The 26,004-nt window shown below is 39.7% G+C and overlaps 1 protein-coding gene across 1 annotated transcript in view; it reads left to right on the plus strand.

The window, feature by feature from the left end:
• Positions 1 to 3,529: 3,529 nt before the first annotated feature.
• ZFAT (zinc finger and AT-hook domain containing) overlaps positions 3,530 to 26,004 on the plus strand; it is a 109,536-nt gene continuing 87,061 nt past the window's right edge. The window contains 1 exon segment of the mRNA XM_075211684.1: positions 3,530 to 3,698. Coding sequence (XP_075067785.1) covers positions 3,641 to 3,698 — 58 coding nt within the window. The 5' untranslated portion in view covers positions 3,530 to 3,640.

Raw genomic sequence — 26,004 nt, forward strand, 5'->3', positions numbered from 1 at the left:
TGTCAGAATGTGTATAAAAGGAGCTCTGTCTTACCATGTAATGTATCATTTTCCATATGACTTCTGGATGATCACCAGTACCACAAACTGGTGTGTAAAAGTCCTTGGCAGGACTCTTGAGGAATAAACCATCACTGCTTGAAGATTCTGCCTGTGACTATTACCTGCTGTATCCTGTGATCAACAGATAAGAGCTTACACTCTAATCCGTTCCCTGACTGTCCTGTGTTGAACCCAGTGTCTCTGTGTCAACGCTCTTCCCGCTATCCAGTAGTCCTGATCCATAGTAACAGGAGGTACCATCCAGCCCGCAGCAAAGAAGCGCTGTAGCAGCTCTACCAGCTACCCCAGAAGTAAGCAGTTCTGGGTGCCGCAAAGGAGCCCAGTGGTGGCAGCCAAATTCTCCTACCACTACTGTGCAGTTGGAATTTGCAGTCGGCGAGTGTCTGGGGGCAGGGTGACACCAGTAGGAGTGGTCAGACAGAAACAGTCAGTTACTGATGGTGAGAAGGCAATGAAAATAAACTATGCAGGAAGGACATCCCAATGTTCCTCCTTGCTTCCTACAGACCGGGTGGTGAAGTAAGCCTCTCCGGTCACACTTGGCCTCGCCTAGAATTGTACAGAAATACAAATAAACATTCTGACATCCTGCAATGTGTTGTTTTTTTCCACATACATATTTTAATTCTCTTCCCCGATTCAAAGTGTCATTGCTTTTGTTATGGAGATTGCAGATCCTGAAAAACCAGGTGGTAGCACTTCTTGGTTTAGGTGAAAAGGATTAATAACTGCATAGACAGTAACACCACCCTCTCACGGAACACTACAATAAATTGTTCCTTCCATCTCTGATACTCTCTTGGCGGATGTGGTGCCACAGACATGCAGACTGAATAGGCTAGAAGGGTTGCCCATGAGAGTGTGCAGGATTTTAGGTAGATCCTCTTTAGAGGGTTAGGTTGTATCCATATGAGACTGCTTTCTTGAATTGCATAAAAAGTGTTACATGCCCCTTGAATATTGGTAAGATCAGAGAAAGATGTTAATTTCAATTCATCCAATGCTACAATAACGACTTCCTCATGCAGTCATGAGTTTAGAGCTTCTTCACATTACTGGTCCCTACTTTTAAGCCTTTGCCATAGAGTTAAGTGGAATTAACAGACAACAATTCTCCTACAACATCCATTTTTGAAGTTGGACTCCAATCTTCTTTCCATCAAGTGTTTTAATGAAACAGAGTCTTCCATTAGTGGCTTGTTTAGCCAGTCTAATGATATATGTATTATCAACAGGCATCTAGTCCCAAGAAATAAAGGATTTTTTTTTTTTTTTTTACTTTTTTAGATGTGTATAGTACATCTTAGATTTTGACTTGGCTTTTACTAGCAGGGGCTGGCTGGCAAAGTTTAGCCCGGGGGGGGGGGCATGACTCGACTCGGCAGTCTATTAGGAACATTTTAAAGGAAAAAAAATGCAGGTGACCCATCCCAAGGTAGCCCACTATGGGACTGGCCTGGGGATGGCCCTCTTTACTAGGTTTGTCTAGCTCCAATGGTTTCTTCATTGCCTTTATGTAGGGGGCTACCAGGTCAGAATTAAAACTCTAAGCATCTGAGTCATCCTTTTCTGCATCTTAAACCGCCATAGCAATTTCTTCTAAAATGGGTGAGGGCCCCCATGACCTCAGTCTGGTCTAAACACCTCAAAACTTACCCTATGTCTTGCTAGTTGGGTAACATACATCAGGGGCGCTGTGACGTATGATGGAAGCCAACGGAGTGAGCATAATGTTGTATGCTGCCCATCACATCAATACAGTAAGCATTGTTTTTCCATGTTCTGCACTAGGTAGATTCATTTTTTAAACATACATAGTACAAAAGGTACTATGTACAAAGTGATTTATCCTGAAAAAAAGACATGTTCTTTCTAAATTATAAAGAAAGTCTAGACAACTTGAGATTCCTTACACCCATAAACATACAACTGAGAATATTTTTCCAAAAACTTGTACACAAATGGTAGCAATGCATAAAATACCCCCTCCAGGCCATAAATTCTGTATATACAAGACATAAAAGAAAAGCTAATTCTACCACAAATAAGCAGACAACATGTGAAGTGGAATCTCTGATGTGATCTAATAAGGATGGTGTCATATGGGTACTTTAAATGCCGGTGCTTTCCCAGTTTATAAAACTCAGCCTTCATAAGAGTTCAGTTGTCATGGTGACAGACTGAAGCTAAGTGAAATGCTATTACCTGTCACACACAGAAATTAAACTTGTTACATTGAGCATTTATGAACACTTCGCTTTTCCAGCTGAAAAAGTACTAACATTTCATGCTCGCACATGACAAATACTTAACCTTTCCCTGCCCAGCTAGACTCCTCATCCTCTGTGGATTCCCACTGTCATATTACTGGGCCAAACTGGTTTAACCCTTGCAAAACTACAGCTTTGTCAATTTGGTAAAATATGGCTTGTGTATTCACTGTCATCCAATTTAATGCCCAAATATTGGTGGGCCAGGCTAAGTACAATGAGTTTTATATAAAGCCTCCCTCAGTGGATTTCCACTGTGAAACTAGTTATCAATCTTGATTTAATCATTGAAAAATATAATTTTGTATAAGAAGCAGACTAGAGGCTTGTATTTATTAAGATGATTTAAAATGCTAAAACGTATGCTATAAACAAATTCAGAAAACATGATAGGGCTTGTAGTGCTCCAAGGTCCGCTGGGACAGTATTGAGTGCAGTGTACTTCAATATACCTGCTGCAACTAAGTGTGGAAGCCTTTTTTTAAAAAAATTATGGCAACTAATGAAGATATGGGGGGTTACTTTGAAATGAACTTACAAACTTAGGAATCACTGTTAGTTACAAAGTGCATCAATGGTCAAGCCTAAAACTTGAAAATAATTTTTCTATTGAGTCACATCTATACTCCACACACCCAAGTTAAGCAAACTGTTGTTCTTCAGCTGTTGTGGAACTACAAATCCCAGCAGCATGCATTGTCAGACAGTTGCTGGCACTTGTAGTTTCATCACAGCAGGAGATGCTCTTGCTGCCTAAACTTGTTATATATATATATATATATATATATATATATATATATATATATATATATATATATATATTAATATATATATATATATATATATATATATATATTAATATATATATATATATATATATATATATATATATATATATATATATATATATATTTTTATTATTGCATTTGACAAATGCTTTTGCAGTCGTCCTGTTTGAGAAGCCCGACAATCTAGATCTCTGGTAAAATGGCGTAGCCGTTGATTTTAGCGTCCATAATCGCAGACACATATTGCCTTATGTACTTATGCTATTGACTCTCAAGTGCTCGGCCTCTAGGTACGGCTGCCAGTTACCTCCGTCCAATCACCGGCCTCGTTTCATGTTCAGCCCTTAGTGATGCGGACAAGAGCAGCCTTGTTATTGGTGGACCTTTGTACACAAACGGGCGATTGGGTGAGAGTATAGTCCCGGCTGAGAAGTGTCAGTATGTCGCCACACAGCTTCCGGTACACTCAATGTCTACCTTTATTATCCCGCCGTTATTAGCGGTACGGTGCCGGTTGATATGGTCCAGCTGGAGGGGATGGCGGGGTTAAAGGCCTCTCCCAGAGATGGAAGATCAGGCAAGTCAGTGTCTATGTGTAGAGATGAGCATACACTGTATATGGGGGGGTATCCATACAGCAGGGTTACAAGTGTTTGCACTGAGAATAAAATGTATAATGCAAGACCACAGATTACAGGATGAGTCTAATCGCAGTAGAGCAATAAGTGTGTGCAATGAGAATAAAGGGTTCTATTAGAGCACTACTAGACCGCAGAGTACAGGATCATTCTAGTCACAGCAGAGCTACAAGTTGTGCATTGAGAATAAAATGTACTATGAGAGCTTTGCCAGATGACAACTTGTAGGATGCATCTAGTCACAGCACAGCTGTCCAGAAGTTATTGTAGTAAGGATAAAATGTACAATGAGAGCATGACCAGACCACAACTTGGAGGAGGAATCCAGTCCCAACAGAGCTGTGATTATTATAATCCTTATACAGGGTTTCCCAAACCCAGTCCTCCGGGCTCCCCAACGGTGCAGGTTTTCTGGATCACATGTGACATAATTAGGACCACCTGTGGATCTGTTACAATGTGTCAGTAAGAAATACACCTGTGCTCCAGCAAGGAGATATGGAAAACCTGCACTGTTGGGGAGCCCTGCCTTATGAGCATGATATACACCGAACAGCAACAACATTAAAATCACCGACAAGTGAAGTAAATAACATTGATTCTCGTTACAAAAGGCACCTGTCAAGGGGTGGGATATATTAGGCAGCGACTGAAGTCAGTTATTGAAGTTGATGTGTTGGAAGCAGGAAATACGGACCAGCGTAAGATCTAAGTGAGTTTGACGAGGGCCAAATTATGATAGATGACTGGGGCAGAGCATCTCCAAAACAGCAGGTTTTGTGGGGTGTTCCTGGTTAGTACCTCCCAAAAGTGGTCCAAGGAAGGACAATTGGTGAACCGGCGACAGGGTCATGGGCGCCCAAGGCTCAATGGTGCGCGTGGGGAGCGAAGGCTAGCCCGTCTGGTCCAGTCCCACATGAGAGCTACTGTAGCACAAATTGCTGAAAAGGGTAACTGCTGGCTATGATAGAAAAGTGTCAGAACACACAGTGCATTGCAGCTTGCTGTGTAGCCGCAGACCAGTCAGAGTGCCCATGCTGAACTCTGAACGCCACCAAAAGCACCTACAATGGGTACATGAGCGTCAGAACTGGAACATGGAGCAATGGAAGAAGGTGGACTGGTCTGATGAATCACATTCTTTTTACATCATATGGATGGCCGGGTGCGTGTGCATTGTTTACCCCGGAGAAGAGCACCATAATGCACTGTGGGAAGAAAGCAAGCTGGTGTAGGCAGTGTGATGCTCTGGCCAATGTTCTGCTGGGAAGCCTTGGGTCCTGGTATTCATGTGGTTGTTACTTTGACACGTACCACCTACCTAAGCATTGTTGCAGACCAAGTACATCCCTTCATGGCATTGATATTACCTGATGCCAGTGGCCTCTTTCTGCAGAATAACGCGCCCTGCCACACTGCAAACATTGCTCAGGAATGGTTTGTGGAACATGACAAAGAGTTCAACGTGTTGATTTGACCTTCAAGTTCCGCAGCAAGCATCTGTGGGATATGCTGGAAAAGCAAGTCCAAGCCATGGAGGCCCCACCTTGCAACTTACAAGACTTAAAGGATCTGCTGCTAACGTCTTGGTACCAGATACCACAGGACACCTTCAGAGGTCTTGTGGAGTCCATGCTTTGACGGGTCAGAGCTCTTTTGGTGGCACAAGGGGAACCTAGGCAGGTGGTTTTAATGTTGTGACTGATCGGTGTATACTTACAATGTGTGATATAGGAAGTAAAACAGGATATGCCTATTGTGGCAATATTTACTCATGCACAGTAGTAAAAAAAAAATAAAAAATGTTTTGGGTACATTGAAAACCTAAATATTTCATGTATGTGTGTGGTATGACAGATCATCATCATCAGCTATATATTTAGAGCCACTAATTTTGCAGCGCTGTACAGAGAACACACTCACATCAGTCCCTGTCCCATTGAAGCTTTACAGTCTAAATTCCATAACATACAAAGAGAGAGAGAGACTAGGGTCAATATGATAACAGCCAATTAAAATACCAGTATGTTTTTGGAGAGTAGGAGGAAACCCATACAAACTCCACACAGATAGGACCATGGTCGGGAATTGAACTCATGACCCCAGTGCTGTGAGGCAGAAGTGCTAACCACTGATCCCCCATGCTGCCCCGACAAATAAGTCAATACTGTGCAAAAGGAAGTAAATTGTCAATACCATACAGCCCACTGACTAACAATTATGACGTCATACCCAACCATAATGTGTTATAATATACCCACATATTACCTTAATACCAACACAGCCTACTGCTCGCCCCTTCTCCGTGATGCTGCAGCTTGCTTCTCAATCCCAGCTGCAACAGCTACAGTGGATTGCTGTCACTGGTTACAGCCACTGACCTGCCTAGTTAACTGAGTGCCTAGAGTTTATCAGGAAGAGGCTTTAACTAATGGCAGCACTCTAGTGTAGGAGTGGGGCCTGTATTATTTTGATTCCCCAGAGTTAGTGTATCAGGTGATTATAAAATTAATGATATCAATGTGGTCTGGTATTAAATGACAAACATACTACATTAATCCACTGGAGAATCAGATGCATGCTTGGAGGTATGCAATTACATGTTTAAGATTGTGTTGTTTTTTGGGCCTTCATATCTCTAGATAGAGTGTAATAGAATTATATTGTGAGCATCACCGATGACCAGTTCATGTTGTGTCTGTGTGTAGTGTCTGTATGGAGTGTAATAGAATTGTATTATGATCATGTCCAGTGATCAGCTCATGTTGGGGGTGTAGGGTCCTATGTCTGTATAGAGCAGTGTTGGCTAACCTGTGACACTCCAGGTGTTGTGAAACTACAAGTTCCAGCATGCTTTGCCAATATATAGCAGCTTATTGCTGGAAGGGTATGCTGGGACTTGTAGTTTCACAACACCTGGAGTGTCACAGGTTAGCCAACACTAGTATAGAGTGTAATAGATTTGTATTATGATCATGTCCAGTGTCAGGTCATGTTGGGGGGTATAGTGACCTATGTCTGTATAGAGTGTAATAGAATTGTATTATGATCTGTTCCAGTGGTCAGGACATGTTTTATGATACACACATGATGGTAACTTTTGTATAATTTAATGTAATTCATATTTGTATGTACAGTGTTCTTTGATGTCTTCAGTGTTATCCCTATAATTTACAGTATGTGCATAATTCCATATATAATGATAATGTTCAGTCCTGTAGATTTAACTACTTTTTTAATTGACGTCTGCTTAAAAATTGACATGAAAACTGTAAATAATTTAGGAAACTCTTTTTAGTTAAACACATATTTGCCTACTCTGACGGAATTTCTTGGAAGCTACCGGAAGAGTAGGCAAACCTCCAAGATCCTAAAAAATGCCAAAATTCACGGCATTGAATATAGGTGGGTTGGGCTTAATCACGTCATTAAGCCCCACCCCCGCTATTCAAAGCCATGAATTTCGGCATTATATAGTGGGGACGGAACTATGTCACATGACCTGTCCTATAGGATCTCCCGGAGGACAGAGTCACAAAGTTGGCAAGTATGACTTATATTCACACACGAACAGTACATCATTGCACATTATTTGCTGAATTTTAACAGATTGAAAAAAATAAAATGGACACTTTCAGTTGATATTTTTTTTTTTTTTTTTTTGAGGCCTCAAATCCTAATTGACTCGTTAGGCCTTAATACATTTTAATATCACGACCCATCTAACCACTCAGGAAGTTGTGCCTACTATCAGTAACATAGCAGCAGTCTGAGGACTTTAAAACAAAGAATGATTGCCTTCTGGCTTTGAATTTCAACAGTTAGAACATCATTAAGACGTGGAAGTTATGGGGAACTGTTGGAGTAAAGGCTGGATAATCTGGATAGATCTAATCGTAAACTGTTCAGATGTGCGAAGCACAAAACTTAATTCACGCAAAGGACCTGTAGTAAGGTTTAGCTGACACCAGAGTTGATTACATATAAAGGATCTGCATAGAAGATGTCACCAGATGACCTCATCATGAAAGTCATTGTCTGAAGTCTGCAAAAGAATACATAGATTAGTGTGGAGGTCCCTGACTGTTGCTCTGCTATTGTTTTCAGTAGCCAGACATTTTATCAATTTCTTCTTGTTTCTCCTGCCTAATAATCTTAGTTTCTACTCCTTGTCCTCGGGAATCTACTTAAATCACTTTATTTCCCTTTTTAATATCTTTTTTTTTTTTTTCTTTTTATGTTTTTTTATCTTTCCCTGTTCTCACTTTTTTTAATGTTTCTGTGTATCTTAATTATTACACTAATTTTCCCTTTCAACAGTTTTTCTCTCACTTATCACCCCCTCTGGTGACTACTTCTCACCCTCTTTTTATGCCATTTCTTACTTATCTTCCCCCCCCCCTCTCGCTTACCCCTCCTCACTGCCATCCCCAAATTGCTCTTCATCGCATTTCTCCCCTTCTCTATGCACTCTGCACTTCCTCTCTGCCTCTGTTCTACTCTTTCCCCATCTTCTCTCTCTCTCTCTCTCGCTGCTTGACTGTTGCCTATTTCTTCAATCCTTGGTTCGAGACGTCCATAACTTTTCCTTCTTTTCGGTGGCACACTGCCTGTTTTCAATAGTTAAAGACACAGTAACTCTGTCTATGCTAATACAGCTATGGAATCTTAATGCTTATTACAAACACTGCTATACAATTTTATTCCAGTTTCCTATATCAGTACCTAGTATGTTTGTTTGGTTTTGATACCAATCCTACGTTATGCTAATTAAAAAATGTATTTTATGTGATTCCATCTAGTTGATTATTTAATTTGTAGAGCACTACAAAAACAACAAACTTGTTGTGCGCTGATTGGACAAGAATGTTAACGTTTTGGCAATAACCACAGATTATCTATGTGGAGAAACAGGTGACACATTTGAAGAGAAGAACACTTTGCCAATCCTGAAGCATGAGTTTGGATCTGCTATGCTTTCTGGTTATTTGGCAGCTATTGGCGTAGGTAATATTGTCTGGGTGGAAAGGAGTGAATGGATTCAATCAGATGTCAACAAATTCTAGAAGCTAATGTCCAAAAGTCAGCTTAGAAATTGGTATTGGAATAAGGTTGGACGTCTCAGCAACACAACGATCCAAAATATACCTCAAAATCAACCATAAAGTACTTACAGGCATGAAAGATTACGATTTTGGAACGGCCTTCACAATCCCAGACTTCATTATTCTCTAAATTCTTTGGGGAAATCTAAAACATGCTAGAAAATCTAACAATATTTCAGAACTAGAAGAATCCTGCAAGGAACAGTGGGAACAATTCCCAAAAGGAAAAATAGAAAGATTCTTGGCTGGAAACATTGTAAAGCTGTCATATTTTTTTTTTTTTTTTAATCTGTATTCTTACCCCCAAAGGAGATGTTGCTGCGTAATGACTGGAAGGGTGCCCAACGTTTGCACACAACGTATTCACCATTTTATTTCATTTTGCAATCTGTTAACCTCCATAATTGTGTGTTAAAATGTACAGAAATGTCATTTGTTTCTGTACCCTGCAGAGGTTGTGTTGGCTTTAGTCACTTAGAGACTTATGCATGCAAAGCATGCAATTTGACAAGATGTACCCAACCTTTTCCAATACATCTGTAATATACATATGTTCTTTTCAAAATGTTAGTAAATCTGCCGCTGGAAACGCACTGTTGTAATAGAATCTAGTGGGCTTTGCCGTCAACAAAATTATCCCTAAAGTAACTATATTAAGAAGTTTAAGACCCTGCTCGCAAAGAGATTCTACTGCTAGTGGGAATGGAGCTCACTCATCGACCTAGGGTCAGTTCCTTTGTAACCACTTATTATTCAAAGCTGTTTTACAGTTTCAAGACATGAGAAACTCCATAATTTTGCATTAGGTCAAGTACACCCTGAGTAGTAGTGCATTTTATTTAGTGCCTGCATGTTACCTTTTTATTTCTTATTTAGATAATCTCTTTCGGTAGAATATTGTTATAATTCTATTTTTTTATAAAGAATATTTCCACCCACAAACTTTTAGCTACCGGATACCATCTAGACAGCGGTCAATGCCTCATCAGACTCCATGGGGTAAATGTATCAAACTGATAGTTTTCCGGCGGGTTTGAAAAACCAATCAGATTCTAGTTATCATTTATTTTAGTACATTATACAAAATGATAGCTAGAATCTGATTGGTTGCTATAGGCAACATCTCCACTTTTCAAACCCGCCAGAAAACTCTCAGCTTGATACATTTACCCCCATGTGTAAATCTCACAGGTTATTAGCATCTGCTGGGACATTCGAAGGTAGTTCCTCAGATTCTGAAGAAGATGAATTTGAGGAACAAGACCAGAGGAATGAAGGAATTAACGAAGGGGAAGATTCCTTATCTTCAGAAGAGCAGGCACGAGTTTCTTTTCCCAGTGGAAAACATTGATTAGCTTTTAGTGTGAATATAAGGAGGTAAAAGAGCCTCAACCTTTAGGTCAGATGTCTATGGACCTCGAGATCAGGAAATATACCGTATTTTCAGTGCTGAAGGAGGGCAGAAATTGAGCCAGCAATGATGCGAGAGCTCTAGTTGGCGTATAAGCTCGATTTTTGTAGAATAATTTTAGAAATAATCATAGAAGGGTGCAGGCTGGAGATGGAGAATTATCCTGCTCCATCATTCTTGACAACTACGGAACAGTCTGTCCTAGAGAAATCAGTTCAAAATCTGATAATGCATTATGTCTTATGTGTTCTCCAAATGTCACCATCGGAGCATGTCTTGTTGGGAAAAAAAAAAGGTCAAAAAGTCCCGAGAGTGGGTTCCACTATGACACATCTGAAGTTTTCATTTCTACCATATGGATGGTTGGCCGTTCCAAGGTTCTTTATGAAGATGGTGGCAGAGGCAGGAGCCCATTAGAAAACCCTGTTCATCTCTTATCTGGATAATTTCTTAGTTACATGAAATGGGAGGAACAGCCTTAACCAACAGGTTGGAGAAGTATTTTCAAATTTGATCACTTGTAAAAGTAAAAATATTTTGGGAAATTCTAGATAGAGTAACAGTTACATCTGCTGACCGACAGACGTCTTTAGCTCGGATAAACCTTTCTTCTTCCAGATGCAGCATAGAGGGAGGCGACAGCACACAATCCTGCAGTGAATTGGGCACGAGCTTGTTTCAGGAAGCAAACTTGAAGGTTTATAATGAACAGTGATCCAGTAGCTCATGATTTTGTCTAGGTGGATCAAATACTGACTTGCGTAAGTCAGGAAGCAGTCTGGCAAAGGAAGGAGTTCCATGGATTCTAAAGAGCCCAGTCTTCTCTACGGATGCCAGCAGCCAAGGATGCATATGTGAAAGGAATGATATTTCAAGGAGATGCTAGCAGTGTGGAAGACTTAAACTGCCTCGGAGGAATTTATCTGGTCCAAGAATTTATAAATTCTTTCAAACAATATGATTACCATAGCCTGTCCAAAAATACAGGGGGATTAGAAGCCCTCAGCCAATAAAGCTCACTTCAAAATTCTTCTGCTGAGGGGAACAGACCATAATGTGATTATTAACATGTCACATAAAGGAGGGGGAATTGAACGTATGTGTGTATTCCAGAAGATGCAAATATAAAACCCAGGAGAATGGTGTCTGAATCATGAAGTTTTCTGGAACAGAAGGATGGAATGTACCTGATATAGTTCTGCTAGCCATAACCTCCACCCCACCCCAAACAAAAAAGGGGAGAGGGGGACATATAAACATAGAATTCAACGACAGATGAGAACCACTTGGTTTATCTAGTCTGCCCATTTTTAACCTATGGTAACCTCAAACCCTATTTTTACAATAGTTTTTATTGACTCTTTCAACAAGTTCTCTGTGCAGCGCTGCAGAATCAGTGGCGCTATATAAATAAAGGATGTTGATGATGATGATAGATATAATCATCACCCTTTATTTATATAGCGCCACTGATTCCGCAGCGCTTTACAGAGAGCTCATTCACATCCGCCCCTGCCCCATTGGAGCTTACAGTCTAAATTCCCTAACACACACACACACACACACACACACTAGGGTCAATTTGTTAGCAGCCAATTAACCTACCAGTATGTTTTTTTGGAGTGTGGGAGGAAACTCACGCAAACACGGGGAGAACATACAAACTCCTCACTGATAAGGCCATGGTCGGGAATTGAACTCATGACCCCAGTATTGTAAGGCAGAAGTGCTAACCACTTAGCCGTGTGTGTGTGTGTGTGTGTGTGTGTATATATATATATATATATATATATATATATATATATATATATATATATATATATATATATATATATATATATATATATAATTTAGATCCGTACCCAAAACAGAATACCTCAGAGAATACCACTAAAGTACCTTAAATTGGAACATATGTAGATGATACAGAGAGTCAAAGAGGGTTCTGATTCTATGGAGACCCTATATTGAGTGGATCTACCCACATTGGATGTAAAAAATGGCCAGCAACATATGAGGAGTTCTTATGTATGGAAGGTTGTATAGTGGATTTGCATTCCTGCACAATTATAGCCTGTGATGGGATCACTTATAAATAACTTATGGTTAAATCTATTGTGGGTATGTTGATAAAAGAAAATTCTTTATTTCTGAGACCAGGGGAAGAAAGTTGTTTTAATCTTGCTAGAGGAAATGCATGATTTCTAAGGTGTATATCTGATACAGAAAGCCTTTGTGGAGGAAATCTTTTGTGTACTGTGATATGAGTAAATTGCTTGTTTGGGGTTTTGTGACTTTCTTTGGGAATGTGTATTCTGCAGCAGTCTGAAGAAAGGACCCATGTTAATCTCATGTTAATTAGATCTTCTGATGTGTGAGGGTCCAGCACCTGAAGGCACAGGAAGGTTAATTAGACTTGTTATTACATTTTTTTGTGTCCAAAATAAAATGTAGGAAATCAAAGGAAGTTTTAGGATATCACAGAGAAGTGCAAATATTTTTAGTTTTGCATTGCATGTAAATCATCATCATTTATTTATATAGCGCCAACATATTCCGTTGCGCTTTACAATTGGGGACAAACATAGTAAACTAATAAACAAACTGTGTAAAACAGACAAAGAGGTGAGAAGGCCCTGCTCGCAAGCTTACAATCTCTTGGAAGTAAATCCATGTTAAGGTAAACAAATTGCATCCTGATTCTAATAATAGCTCTGACCTCAAGTAGGCTTACTTATCCTGTGATACCGTGTCCAAATCTGTATAAAAAGCACCGACTTGTATTGAAATCTAACTATACATATTAAGATCTTTTAGTCTTTCCGGGCAAGATCTGTGTTGTAGCCCATGCACCATTTTAGTTGCCCTTCTTAGTACAGTCTCTCGTGTATATGTGTATATATATATATATATATATATATATATATATATATATATATATATTATATTTTACATATACCACACTTCTGGAGATTTGGCCTCCAGAACTGAACACCGTACCAATGACCTATACAGTGTCATTATTACTTCTTTCTTTCTGCTACTGATTCCTCTCCCTATACAACCAAGCATCTGACTTGCCTTCCTCATTACTTTGTTACATTGCTTACCTACCTTAAGTCATCTAAGATAGTGAATCTGGGATCCCTTTCCTCCTCAGTAGTTACCATTATAGTGCCATTAATACTATATTAAGCCTTTGAGTTTTTGAGATCCAACTGCATAGTTTGCATTTTTTGGCATTAAATTGTAGTTTCCACACTCTTGACCATTCCTCTAGTTTACCTAGATCTTCCATCATTAGTTTTACCCCTCCTGTGTGTCTACCCTGAAGATATCTGTGTCATCTACAAAGAGACTTATTATTCTATTTACTTAGTCCCATGGATGCTCCAATTGCAGTACACCTGCTTGCACGATAGTGGACAATATTTCCTTTTGTATCCCCTCCTGCTTCCTTGCCATGCTAACAAGAATTTTGAGGACTGCGGTGCCGATTAGCGGTAGAGATTATTGTGGGCTCGTGCTGAAAAAACTGGGCTTTATGGCATGGATGTTTAATAACGCGTCCTAAGAAATAAAGGGCTTTCTGAAAAGGTAATTGCTCTACTCCTTGAGCAGTTTGTTGTATCCTTTATTCTTCATCAAAGGAAAGAATTATCTCCCAAATAACCCTAACATTATATACTAGTGGACTCTTTACAAGCAGTGATGGACAAAGGATTAAAGCACTGAATACTGAAAGCAGTCCTCGGCTATTCCTAGAGGAAGACAGGCGAAATACAGGCCTTATCTCACCATTATCTCATCATTTTTAAGTTGGGTCCTAGTTTCTATCATCTCAGATTTTCACAGATCCCAAAAAGTAGTGGTACCTTCGTTTTTAACAAATTACAAATCTGAATAAGAATGAACTCTTCTTAGCTTTGACATGAGAAGATTCATTCTTCATTACTTATAGACTACAGCTTCCCAGAGAAAGCAAGTATGGCTTCTCATTCATTATCAAAGAAGGTACATAGGCCAAAGAGTAAGACGAACTTTCGTTACCAGGTGGATCATACGTGCCGTTTGTTTGAGATATGCAGCAGTAGATAAAACCCTTCCTAAGGATCTAAGGACACTTTAAGGGGTTGTATCAATGCTGGATGTCTCGTTTATCCAGAATTTGGCTTTAGGATGTAAAGTATTTCAAACCGAGCCCCTGACTAAATATTAAGCTCTGTGATCTCTCGGTGGTACTGCTATAAGGGGAAATGGAATTCACTGTAACTGGTATTTGTGTTTACATGTAACCTCCACAACTGTCCTCTTGTTACCTTGCCTTAATTAAATTCAGATATATTTTGTAATTCTCCCGTATTTCTGTGCGACTTTTATAATTCACTGTGTTATGGACCTGAGGGGACGGGGATAGTCAACCTCACTACTTCCTTTCACCCTACGCCATGGCTGCAAAACTTCATGACTCCGACCTCCAGCCAATCCCATGTGTATAAATTATATGAATGAACAGATACTTATATACAGGAAGTCGTATACTTATAAATCACCAGCTGGAATTTAAGGAATCCTAAAAAAAATGTGTAACTGGCTGATATAAGACTCATGTTCTCACAGATGTTTTTTTTTTTAGCTTATGCGGAGTGTAAAATATGTGTTAGATTGAGTATATACATGGCAAAGTACCAAGGAGGTCAATATGACAGTATTAAATTAACTTTTACAGCTAGACACACAAGTATGTAAGAGAAGATTTATTTGATGTAACTCATTTTCAGGTTGTTAAATATCAAAGCTGCAAAATATCTGTGTGATCAGAGGAGGTTTCCCATGTAGATGTGCATATAATAAGTTACCGTACCCTGTACCCGTGGGCATCATAACACAGCCGGCATCTTCTTTTAATTACACAGTTATGTAACTAGACGCCAGTCGTAGGTACATATCTACTAGCAAAACCAATTTACACTCTCTGCCAACAGCAGCATCGATTGTTGAGATTGACCGAATCAATGTTGTTATATCAGATGAAAGATTATTTCAGCTCAAGTCTGGTAGGAGGAAGAGTGAGAGGTCTCAGAGAAATATGGTGCAAGGGTCAGACCCGACAAAATGTGTTGCTGTTTTTGTTTATTGCGTAGAAAGTTCCTAAATCAGACATACATACATACACAATCTGTAAATAGTCATGTGTAAACTACCACTGTGAACCTTTTATCTTTTTCTAATCTCTTGTATTATTATTTACTGTCGGTGTCTAAAATGATTATAAGAAAAACATTGATTTCCTTGTCTGTTGTTCGGTACAAGTTATTACATACAGCTGTACCCATGTGTTGCCACTAGAGGGTGCTTAAGGAACATCAAGTTTCATCTTCTCTAGGGCTCTTTATTTCTGTAATGATACAGTTTTAATTTACATTTGTGCTGATAGATCAGCAGAGTAATTTTCACAGCGGATACCGCCCTATATATAGACCTATTACTAAATAGATTTATTATGACTTTTTATGTTGTGAAGATGTTTAGGAGCTATAACGTTATAATACGCTTCTGACTGGGTATATTTGCATTGTTGTTTCCGGTCATTGATGTGCATTGTTAAAGTGATATCTACACACGACAGAGGGACAATTTGTGGACTGAAAAATGTGCATAACAATGCCGCCCAATGTTTTTTTTTGTCATAGAACTGACCAGAACTGAGTTCCGGCACCTTTTTTCAACGGATTTTCCAAGTTTTAAAAGTATCTTTGGAACATTTGGTGTTTGGTCCACGTGGACTTGAATTGCCCTGTCGAGCGTAGCAGGTCGGCGGCAAAATCACTAAAGCGGGGCATGCGTACTTTGTCCGCGCTGGTTGTGATGGCACTGATCGGCTTGTGGCGCTGCTCAGCTTGTGATTGGTTGTGTGGTCGCGCGCTGAGAGCTTACTGCGGGCGGCGACCTTTATGTTTCGTTACACACCTGACGTGTGTGGGGGTGTGTACAGTGATTGACTACGTGATGTGAGTTCCAGCACCTTTTTACTTACAAAAAAATGCACTAATGCAGCCTATCAAAGGTCTAAAAAATAGTGACATACCTGAGGCGTTATTAGTTTCTAATAACAAACTGATAAACTGAATATTAATCCAACTCCAAAATATGTGTTTATCATGTCTGTAGCGTGATTTCCTTTTTTTATGCAGCCCTTTACAGAGAATATTTTTTTATTCATTCACATTGCTCCCTGCCCCGTGAAGCTAAAGATTTAATTTCCCAATACAGCAGACCTCCTGACAGCTAGAATCGCAAAATCGGTACAAAATACGCCCCTCTCCCATTCCATCAAACGCCACACACAAATGCACAAAATTGGGCAAAACTCCACCCATTATTGGTCAAGCCCACCCCTTTTACAGCCTGCGAATCACTTTGTCCCGCCAATATCAGGATGGTTGGGAGCTATGATTTAGTAATAAGCCAGTTAATTGAGGGAGGAAACCAGCGCACTTAGAGGATTAATTTAGTATTCTCAATGAGCTTTACTGTCTTACCCACCGCTGGTATGAAGACCCCCTTGTCTCATCTCGTGCCTTCTGGAAAAAGGGGGAGAACATAAATGAGGCATAGGGTCTGTTTGCTGCAAATCATTCTGCCAGTGAATTGCAAGTGTGACTTTAATGTTACGTAGCAATTAAAATCTAAATACTGCATGGTTTTTGTACTGCAATGTAGAGGTCACTTGTTTACTTTCTGTTTACGTTTTGTTTGTTGCATCACAAAGAGAAGCCATGCTAAGAGGTCTCTAGATAGATGATTTAAGAAATCCATGAATTATGACAAAAGTGCCAGAGGCAAAGACTGCCTACAGCTCTGCTGTACTGATTAATGAGATTTCACTGTTTGTAAAATTATCTCTGCTGGATCTCAGAGTAAAAATAATAGGTGTCTGATATAAGGTCGCGATGTCCTGGCGAGCTCTTCATTTTGTTAAGATCGCTCTCAGCTCAACCCAGCGCGTTCTACATCGGATTGGACAGCGTGTTAGTTTGCAGCAGGTTATAAGGACACAAACATAACTGAGTACTCAGCTGGCAGAGAACAGAAACCATCTTCATGAATTTCTCACATATCTCAGGGTTAATTGGGTTAACTGAGCCCCTGGGCTATACAGTTTAGTACCAATACACACTGCAATGTAATATTCATATCCTAAACAAGTGCACCTCTCCTGTTTGGACACAAGATGGCGCTAGTCGATTCTGATTCTGCTTTCTGCTTGGCGATATTGCTTGGAACATAAACCTGCATAATTAACTCTCTACGCGATACCTGAGATACATTGTATCGGTTTATCTTGCATTGTTCCTGTATCTATCACAATGTAAAGTGGATATGTATACTTTAGAATTGTGCATCTCTGCTTAGAAAAACAATAAACATGTCCAAAATAAATAATGGTATGGTTTTAGCCACCCAACATATTTCAAAGTGACAAGGCTGTCCTATCAGAAGTGCTATAAATGGCCTTGTTGCCATGAACATGCAGTGTCTTTTCTGCAACCTATTAACCCATTTCATTCTTCATACAACTGAAGCTCCCTCTATTTTTCTGGCCTTCTACCTGTCTACTATGTATTTTTTTTTATTAGTTTTTCATTTATTTTAAAACCTGATATTTTAAATAAGATCAGTTAGTGTAATGTTTAGCCAAACACGATTGCATTTCAATGGCCTAGTGGTTAGCACTTCTGCCTCACATTGCTGGGGTCATGAGTTTGATTCCCGACCATGGCTTTATCTGTGTGGAGTTTGTATGTTCTCCCCGTGTTTGAATGGGTTTCCTCCGGGTGCTCTGGTTTCCTCCCATACTCCACAAACATACTGGTAGGTTAATTGACTGCTATCAAAGTTGACCTTAGTCTCTCCCTCTCTGTGTGTCTGTGTGTGTGTGTCTATATTAGGGAATTTAGACTGTAAGCTCCAATGGGGCAGGGACTGATGTGAATGAGTTCTCTGTACAGCGCTGCGGAATTAGTGGCGCTATATAAATTGATGATGATGTACTTTTTTACACCATGTTTAGTTTATGTGTTTTTCCTCCATTGTTTAGGATTTCCAGTTCAAGTCCTCTCTTAGACCTCATGAACGCTGGTGTCAGACTTATCTTGCTAACCAAGTACCCCCCCCTTACTCTACTTCAAAGGGGACTCCTCTACCAGTCACAAACATGCTCTCACTAAGAGCTTCCTTGTGCCTATTGTAGAGACTCTATTTGATGTAGAGGAGTGCATGCTGTCTGTTCTGTGAACAAGTTGTTTCAAATCGGACTGTGAGAACATGACCTAGGAACAGAATGGAAAAATTCATCAAAGAATGCATAAACAAATGTAATGTGCGTTTAAAAAAAATAAAAAATGCCCGTGAAACGGGTATAAGCACATCTGTATTCAACAAGGAGCGGATGTGAAGATACGTGTGGTGATGAATAGGGGTCTAGATCTGCTCAGCGCTAGCAGATAATACACTGCAGGATACGTCTAATACGTATGTGGAATATAAAGTCACAAAAGAATGCACAGAAAAAAAATCTATCCCATAATGTACCTGTTAATAATAATCATTAATGACAAAACATTAAAAAAAAAGTTTATTTTATTTTTTTTCACGTGAAAACATTTATTAGGATGTTATTAATGTTTACTGTACCTAAAATATTTTTTACAGCTGCTTATATCTGTTACAGCAGTATACACAGCCATTATCACTAGTAATCAGCACTTAGACCAGACCTGTAGCTGGTGCAAGAGATATGGCTGCAAATCACAAACCCGAGATGCCCAGAGGTTGAATTGGATGAATGAGCGTGCGCTCAAGTTTGGCACGCCCTTAATGTACATTGACTAAGGTCATCCCTACCCCGTTGTAAGTGTCCTTTGAGCTTGAAGGTCATTTGGGGCGTATGGTTCTGGGCATGCGCAGGGTAATTGTACATTATGCGCAAAAAATCGCCAGGTACGCTCCTTAGTGAATCTGTCCCGTATGCTTTAACCTTTCCCACCATGCACCGAATATCGTACATGTGTACATCTGAATGAGTAGCTCAGTAGATTACCATTATTATTGTAGATTTGTAAGACGCTATAGTGCTCCGCAGCGCTGTACAGTACTGAAAACAGGACATACATAAAACAAGGACATACAAGGCAGACAAAATAAATGCAGACAGTCACACAAAGGGTATTGAGGACCCTACTCTTTAGAGAGCTTACATTCTAAGTGGAAGAGGGCCCAGCTGAAACAAGAGGAGCAAATGTGGCTCAGAGTGGAGATTGGTTGCGGCCCCTGATCAATCAGGTGTTGCAGTCATGACACACCTGCAGCCAGGACAGTTTAAATCTTATGCCCAGAAATCCACTGTCGGCTCCTCTTCTAGTTGTCAAACATGACACTGACATTATGTAACAATGGGGGATATTACAGAGGTTGAATCTTACTCTAGCATTACATGGAGGTTTGCTCAAGAAGTGTTTTCAAATCTGGGCAGCCCAGTTTAATTTTCCTCCACCCTACTTCCCCAAGTGCTCACTGTCTTCTATATATTTTCTTCCTTCATTAACACTAATCTGAAGTTTTTGTTTGTCTTAACTCGATAACGCTGATTTGTTTGTGTTAAACAGGGTTTTAGTGTTTAAACGGGTTAAACTTGATTAAGATACTTTTTTTGCCTTCTACATTGGTATAAATCTCAGCGTTTACTTGTGTTTGTGTCAAACTTTCTGCTGAACAAAATGCACATAAAATATCCCTAGTCCTAAATACCTAATGGATAGCAGTAAACTGGAGTCCAAACCTTTAAACCTGTGCACAGCGCTTGAAGTGTTTTCTCCGTTCCGAAACTCTCAGAACAGGTCAGATTGGCAGCACCATAAATCTGTTTACTGTAGTAATTTTCTTCGCTTCTCTCCAGCAGCCACCAATTTTCACATTTAATTTATTCCTTATGTGAAAAGTTTAGCACTTGAGTTAATTGCATTGTTTCACATCTCAGCGAGTCAGTGTGCGTTGTTTTTCTACAACAGTTATTAGAGGAGTGATGTTGGAAGAAACATGATTGTAGTCTGTTAATAACTGTGCAGTTTGGTCAAGCGTTCCCCCCCTCAGTCTAAAAGAGCCATTGCTCAAAACATATGATGTAACTTTCCCTGTTCTCTGTCAGCTGAGTTATTCGCTATGCATAGGGATCATTGCTTCTGTTAGTAATCCCTACGCTAGGCTTACCGAGAGCTCAGAGGCAGTATCCAGCGTGAAAATACTGGAGAATCTCAAGTCCTGTAGAGTACCTGGTCCGCGAAGTTTATCTCCCTGCCGCCGGTCAATGGGGTGAGACACAAAAATCTTAATAACACAGTACACAGGAGTACACAGACATAATCACACCATAGATTCTTTGATGGGCCCCACATGACTTACCACCTTATTATGAACAAAGTTATGGTTCAGTCTGTGAACCCTCCATCCCTCCCTTCACTTAGATAATTAGAATAATATGAAGTCCCACCATCTAAAACTATTAGACACCAATAGAAGTCATTTTAGACAGGAGTATTCTTAACGGATCCAATAAAGTACATGGAACCTTTCACTTTGGTGTATTGGTCTATCAAACACACTGCAGAATGATAGATCATATAGTTTTTAAAATTTATAATATATCATCCAATGTAGAAAATTATTGTCACTCTATTATGGACGACAATGCTATAACTTTTCCAGTGCAGACCCCGAAACTTCATATATTCCTAACCAATCACAGCCAGGCATGCATTACATATATATGTGGCCAAGATACAATCGAATAATAGCACAAGCCTTGAGAAAGTCACCAATCCGTGACAAAAGGCGTTGGACAATAGCGATTACTTCCAGAACGCACACCAGCTCACTTCTCTACAGCAGCAGCATTGGAACATAGCTGCTTCATACGGCTCGGGACGCGGCTTCACCCCCTACTTCGCCGACCAGTGACACCCTATGGAGCGACGAAGCGCAAGTATTTGAGACAACCTACTCGTGTATTTGCTGGTATAGCTGTTGTAATGTCTCTTTGCTGTGGGCTGGCTTGTGCCTCCTGATCGCTTACTATGGATCAGGGCTGCTGGATTGCGGGCAGAGCGTTAACACAGAGAAGCTGGGTTCAACACAGGAGAGCCGGGGAACGGATTATAGTGTAAGCTTTCATCTGTTGGTCACAGGATACAGCAGGCAATAGTCGCAGGCAGAATCTTTAAGCAGTGATGCCTTAATGCTCAAGAGACCTTATAAGGACTTTTACACGCTAGTTTGAGGTACTGGTGATTTTCCAGAAGTTACAGATGGAATGATACATAACACGGTCAAACAGTTTTGAAGCCCTAGCCTGGCAGAAGGTAACCCAGGCCCTGTCTTAGCTGGCACCATAATGTCTGAGATTTTACATTGAATGTTTAATATCAGGATATAATATATTCTCTAATCTTGCATTTAATACAATTTAACTTGCAAAATTCACATCAATCTGTGATTTCCTAAAACTTGCTGTCTATATTGTTCAGAGGTCTCCTGTCTCTTTAACAAGACATGATAACATGTAACTACCCCCTACTGTGTGCATACAAGTGTTGGACATTCACAGATGAAAATGGTCTAATTAGCCAAATTGCGATTTCCTTTAGAAAAGTTACAAAACCAAGTCATGACATACTGTCTCAGAAGTTATAAAACAAATTTTCTCCAGCATTTGCTATTGTCAGAAATCAGTACATTTCTAATACAGAAATATAACACACAAGTTAACCCGTGCATGATACTCATGCATTCTAGTCAAATCAAGCTACTTAAGGTGTTAAAAAGGTTCTTGTCATGCATTTGGGCCATAGCCCAGGCCTCAACCACCAACCACTCCCCACTGTCACCCCCGGCAACCACCAACCACTCCCCACTGTTACCCCCGGCAACCACCAATCACTCCCAACTGTCACTTCTCCTTCAAGAAATATATATATATTTTTTTTTTAAAATCTTTATAAACACTTTTAACAACAAATTAAATTAACAAATTAAAAACATCTTAGCATACCAAATTTCAGCCCTTTCTGAATTTTTTTTCCCACACACACTAAGAATTTAGTAGGTCAGTGTATAACTCCGCCCAGCAGGTGGCGCTGCAGCTTGGTTTTATTTTTTTCACACACACACACACAGACTAACACACGCCACTAGACATTTATATTATAGATTATCACAAATCTGTACGTTTGCAATGATATAAATTGGCGCCTGGGGGTCATGAGATGAAGGCTCGGAGGGCCCCTGGTTGTCCAACACTGGACTAGAGGCTTCATGTAAGCATTATCCAATTATAGGGGATATTTGCCTTTTAATATACACAGAACCACATCAGTAAACGTGGTCTAATGTACCTAAATAAAATGACTTGGCTGTTCCAGCCACTTTACTTGATATAGTCCCTCTTCCACTTGGACGTTCTTCTTTTCTTGATTGCAGCGCCTGCACAATCGGCAAATTCAGTCAGGCGCAGAGACGTCTGTGTTGGCTCTTGCTGTAGACGAGGGGGGCCGTGCCCATGCTGTAGAACCGGTCAGTGTTTTTAACGCGTGGGTGGCCGTGTTGACAACTGTCAAGCTGGGGATCCATTTAAACATTCAGCATATTGTGACAACATTATATTCAAAGCATGTCATGGGGTTTTGTATGATAAAAAGATAAATGACCAAGTCATGACTACAAACGGAACAATTTCAAAATAAATATATTAAAGCTACATTGTTTAGGTTTTTTTGTCATTTTTAATGTGTTTTATTGTTTTAGTCTCTCTCTTTTTTATTTCGTTGACATTTTTCTTCCTAAAATCTAAACGTGTTTATCTAGGAAAGTAGCTGAAAGTGTTACAGTAATTAGCTTGTTCTGCGGTTTATCAAAACAAAGTTGTTTTCCTCGATTAGCGAGATGTGGTTTGTTGGGATTTGCTTTCACGCTGGGATGTATTGAGACGCAGGAATTATTTGCATGTAGGGTAACTGCAGAAAGGCAATAACGTATTTGGTTTAATAACACCTATTATGTAGCAACTGTGAGAGGTACAAAAGACTTCACTGCAAATGCTGAGAACTCGCAGATCAATCTTAGGAACTTCTGCAGAGTTTTATCTGTGGAGGGGGAGAGGGGAACCTCGTTTGAAAGATTTATGTTGCAGCAAATGTGTATGTGTGTCTGATATTTGGGGTTGATTGGTCCTACTGCTGCGTTTGGATTTCTAAGCCTTTTCTTAGCAAAGAATGCATGTAGTCACTCTTTATCTTCAAGTATGTATTGTTGGTAACTGTGTTTGTTTCACAAATGACAAATCTTGCTGAATATTCCTCTCTATGTTTAAATGGAAAGTATTATTTCTTTATTTTTATGTAATAACACGTGAGCAGCGGCTGGTGTACGGCTAACTCGGTCAAAGTAAAACTTCCCACACATTAATAAAGCTGCTTGTTGCTTTTTTGGTCTGTCAAGGGCTTGGGAATTGCGAAGTGCGTGGGGGGGATCACATATCACTATAGCTATGAGTGAGCTGGGTGACAGCAGCTTGAACTGTGACCGTACATAGGTGTTGCTATGAATAATCCCTTCCTCGCTCCCACTCTTATGATGACCCCGGTAACTTCAGCCTCCTTCGTACATAGAGACTGCCTGAAATATTAGCTTCAAGCAAAGATTTCATATTGTGGTAATTAAAACACCCGTGTGGAAATAACCTTAGAAGTTACTTTGCATTTAAAGAGTCTGTAGCACGAAATATACATTTTCATATGCTAAATTTGGCACAGATGCTACTTGTAAAATATAAATTTGCTGTGAGAAGTCATTTTTTTCCGCACAACACCGAATATCATAATCATCACCATTTATTTATATAGCGCCACCAATTCAGTAGCGCTGTACAGACCATATTTGACATTCACATAAGTCCCTGTCCAATTGGAACTTGCAAATGTTCAAATAGAAACATCCCCCTCCTGATGGTACACCTAGGTATAGCACCTATGTTCACAAATTCTTGTAATAGGAGAAAGGGTCAAAAGGTTTCATGATGAACAATCAAATACTGTGGGCGTGGAGGCTATTTAATGGGTCTCATTCTGTGTGACACCCACGCATTATTACATATATATGTATGAAAAATGCACTAGTACCCCGCAGATTGGGTGACGCGGGAATGGGTAGCAGAAGGGGTTTGGGGAAAGACTTTTATTTTATCTATTTGCCTTTGTTTTGCACTACTTTAAGGTATGGGTCCTGGTGATAGTTTAAGTCCAGGGAGGGGTGGTAATTTATAACCTACCAACAGTCCTGATTTTTTTTTTTTTTTTTTTGAGACATGCGTAGCTTTGCTGTGAAAAAGGAATGCTATTTTAGCCCCAAATATTTGCCCATGGTTTGGGTGGATTGGAGTCATAATCTATTTTATTCTGAATTTTCAAGTCTGAACACCACATGTCCCCGTTCTACTAGTAGGTAGGAGCGAAGGTTAATAGATAATTCAGCTCATTGGTTCCCCTTTTAAAGCAGTAATCCCGCATAGGCATTTTTTTTACTTTAAATGCAAGTTAAGTAATTTTAAAGCAAGCATCTGCTAGTCATTTTTCTTAGCTGCCCTTCAATCATTATCTCCTTTTCAAAATCTCTCCGGAAAGCATGGCTGCCAGTTACACACGCGCACGATCACAGCTCTCAGCATGTCATGTGAAAACAAAGCGTGGGAGAAAGAGGGGGATAATTTTACAGTGCACTGAGGAGATTGAGCTCAGAGGGTCATTCCAAAGCCTCACTGCTCTCTGTATCATATACCATGTGACTGTGGTTGCCATGGTGGCTGCATAATACTGTGCAAACCCTACAGAATTCTTAAATCATTAATAGCAGCCTGAAAAAACAAAAACAAAGGACTGATGGTAAATACCAAGGTTTCTGCCATAGTGATTCATGTTTAAAAAAAAAAAATGCTTAATTTTTACATTAAATTGCAGCTTTAAATACCTAAACAACATATCTAAAAGGCAGTGTGCTAAGTAAAACCGTGACATACTAGTACAATTTCACACATAGCAAATGTTACACATGTTTAAAAATAGTACAAGAAAAATCTCACAGTACATAGATACAAAATGAATACATAAAGCACAAATCTGATCCGTTCTGTCAATTATTTACAAATGTAATACAATGTATATATTTTCTTTATATTTCAATCTTTTCAAGGGGACAGTAATGGCGTTACACGTCCTTTTCCAGTACATGGGATATTAGTAAGGTGAGAAATTGCCCTGTCCGCAGAGGTAATGTGTATGAGGTCTCTCACCACCTCCTGTTCCACATTACGTTCCGCCTGTAATTGACATCAATTTGAAACAGCCTTCATGTCACAATGTATTGATGTCTAGTCCCTCTGAAATCCGGTTAGTGCTCAAATAGAAGATGAAATTCCAGTTCAATTTGCAGTCAGTATCATTCAAATGAAAAATCTCCGCGCTAGCATGAAACACATGGTAATTTATTCTGCATTATGGTGTCCTATATTAGAACTGCGCTTTCAAAGCGCCCAGGAGCTGGTTTGCTAATAGCATGGGAATATTGTGGAAATAAAACTGTTTCTGGTGTAGTGTAGATTCCATTTCAAGAATATGTTGGAGG

This window comes from Mixophyes fleayi, chromosome 5 (genome assembly GCF_038048845.1).
Source record: "Mixophyes fleayi isolate aMixFle1 chromosome 5, aMixFle1.hap1, whole genome shotgun sequence".
NCBI lineage: Eukaryota > Metazoa > Chordata > Amphibia > Anura > Limnodynastidae > Mixophyes > Mixophyes fleayi.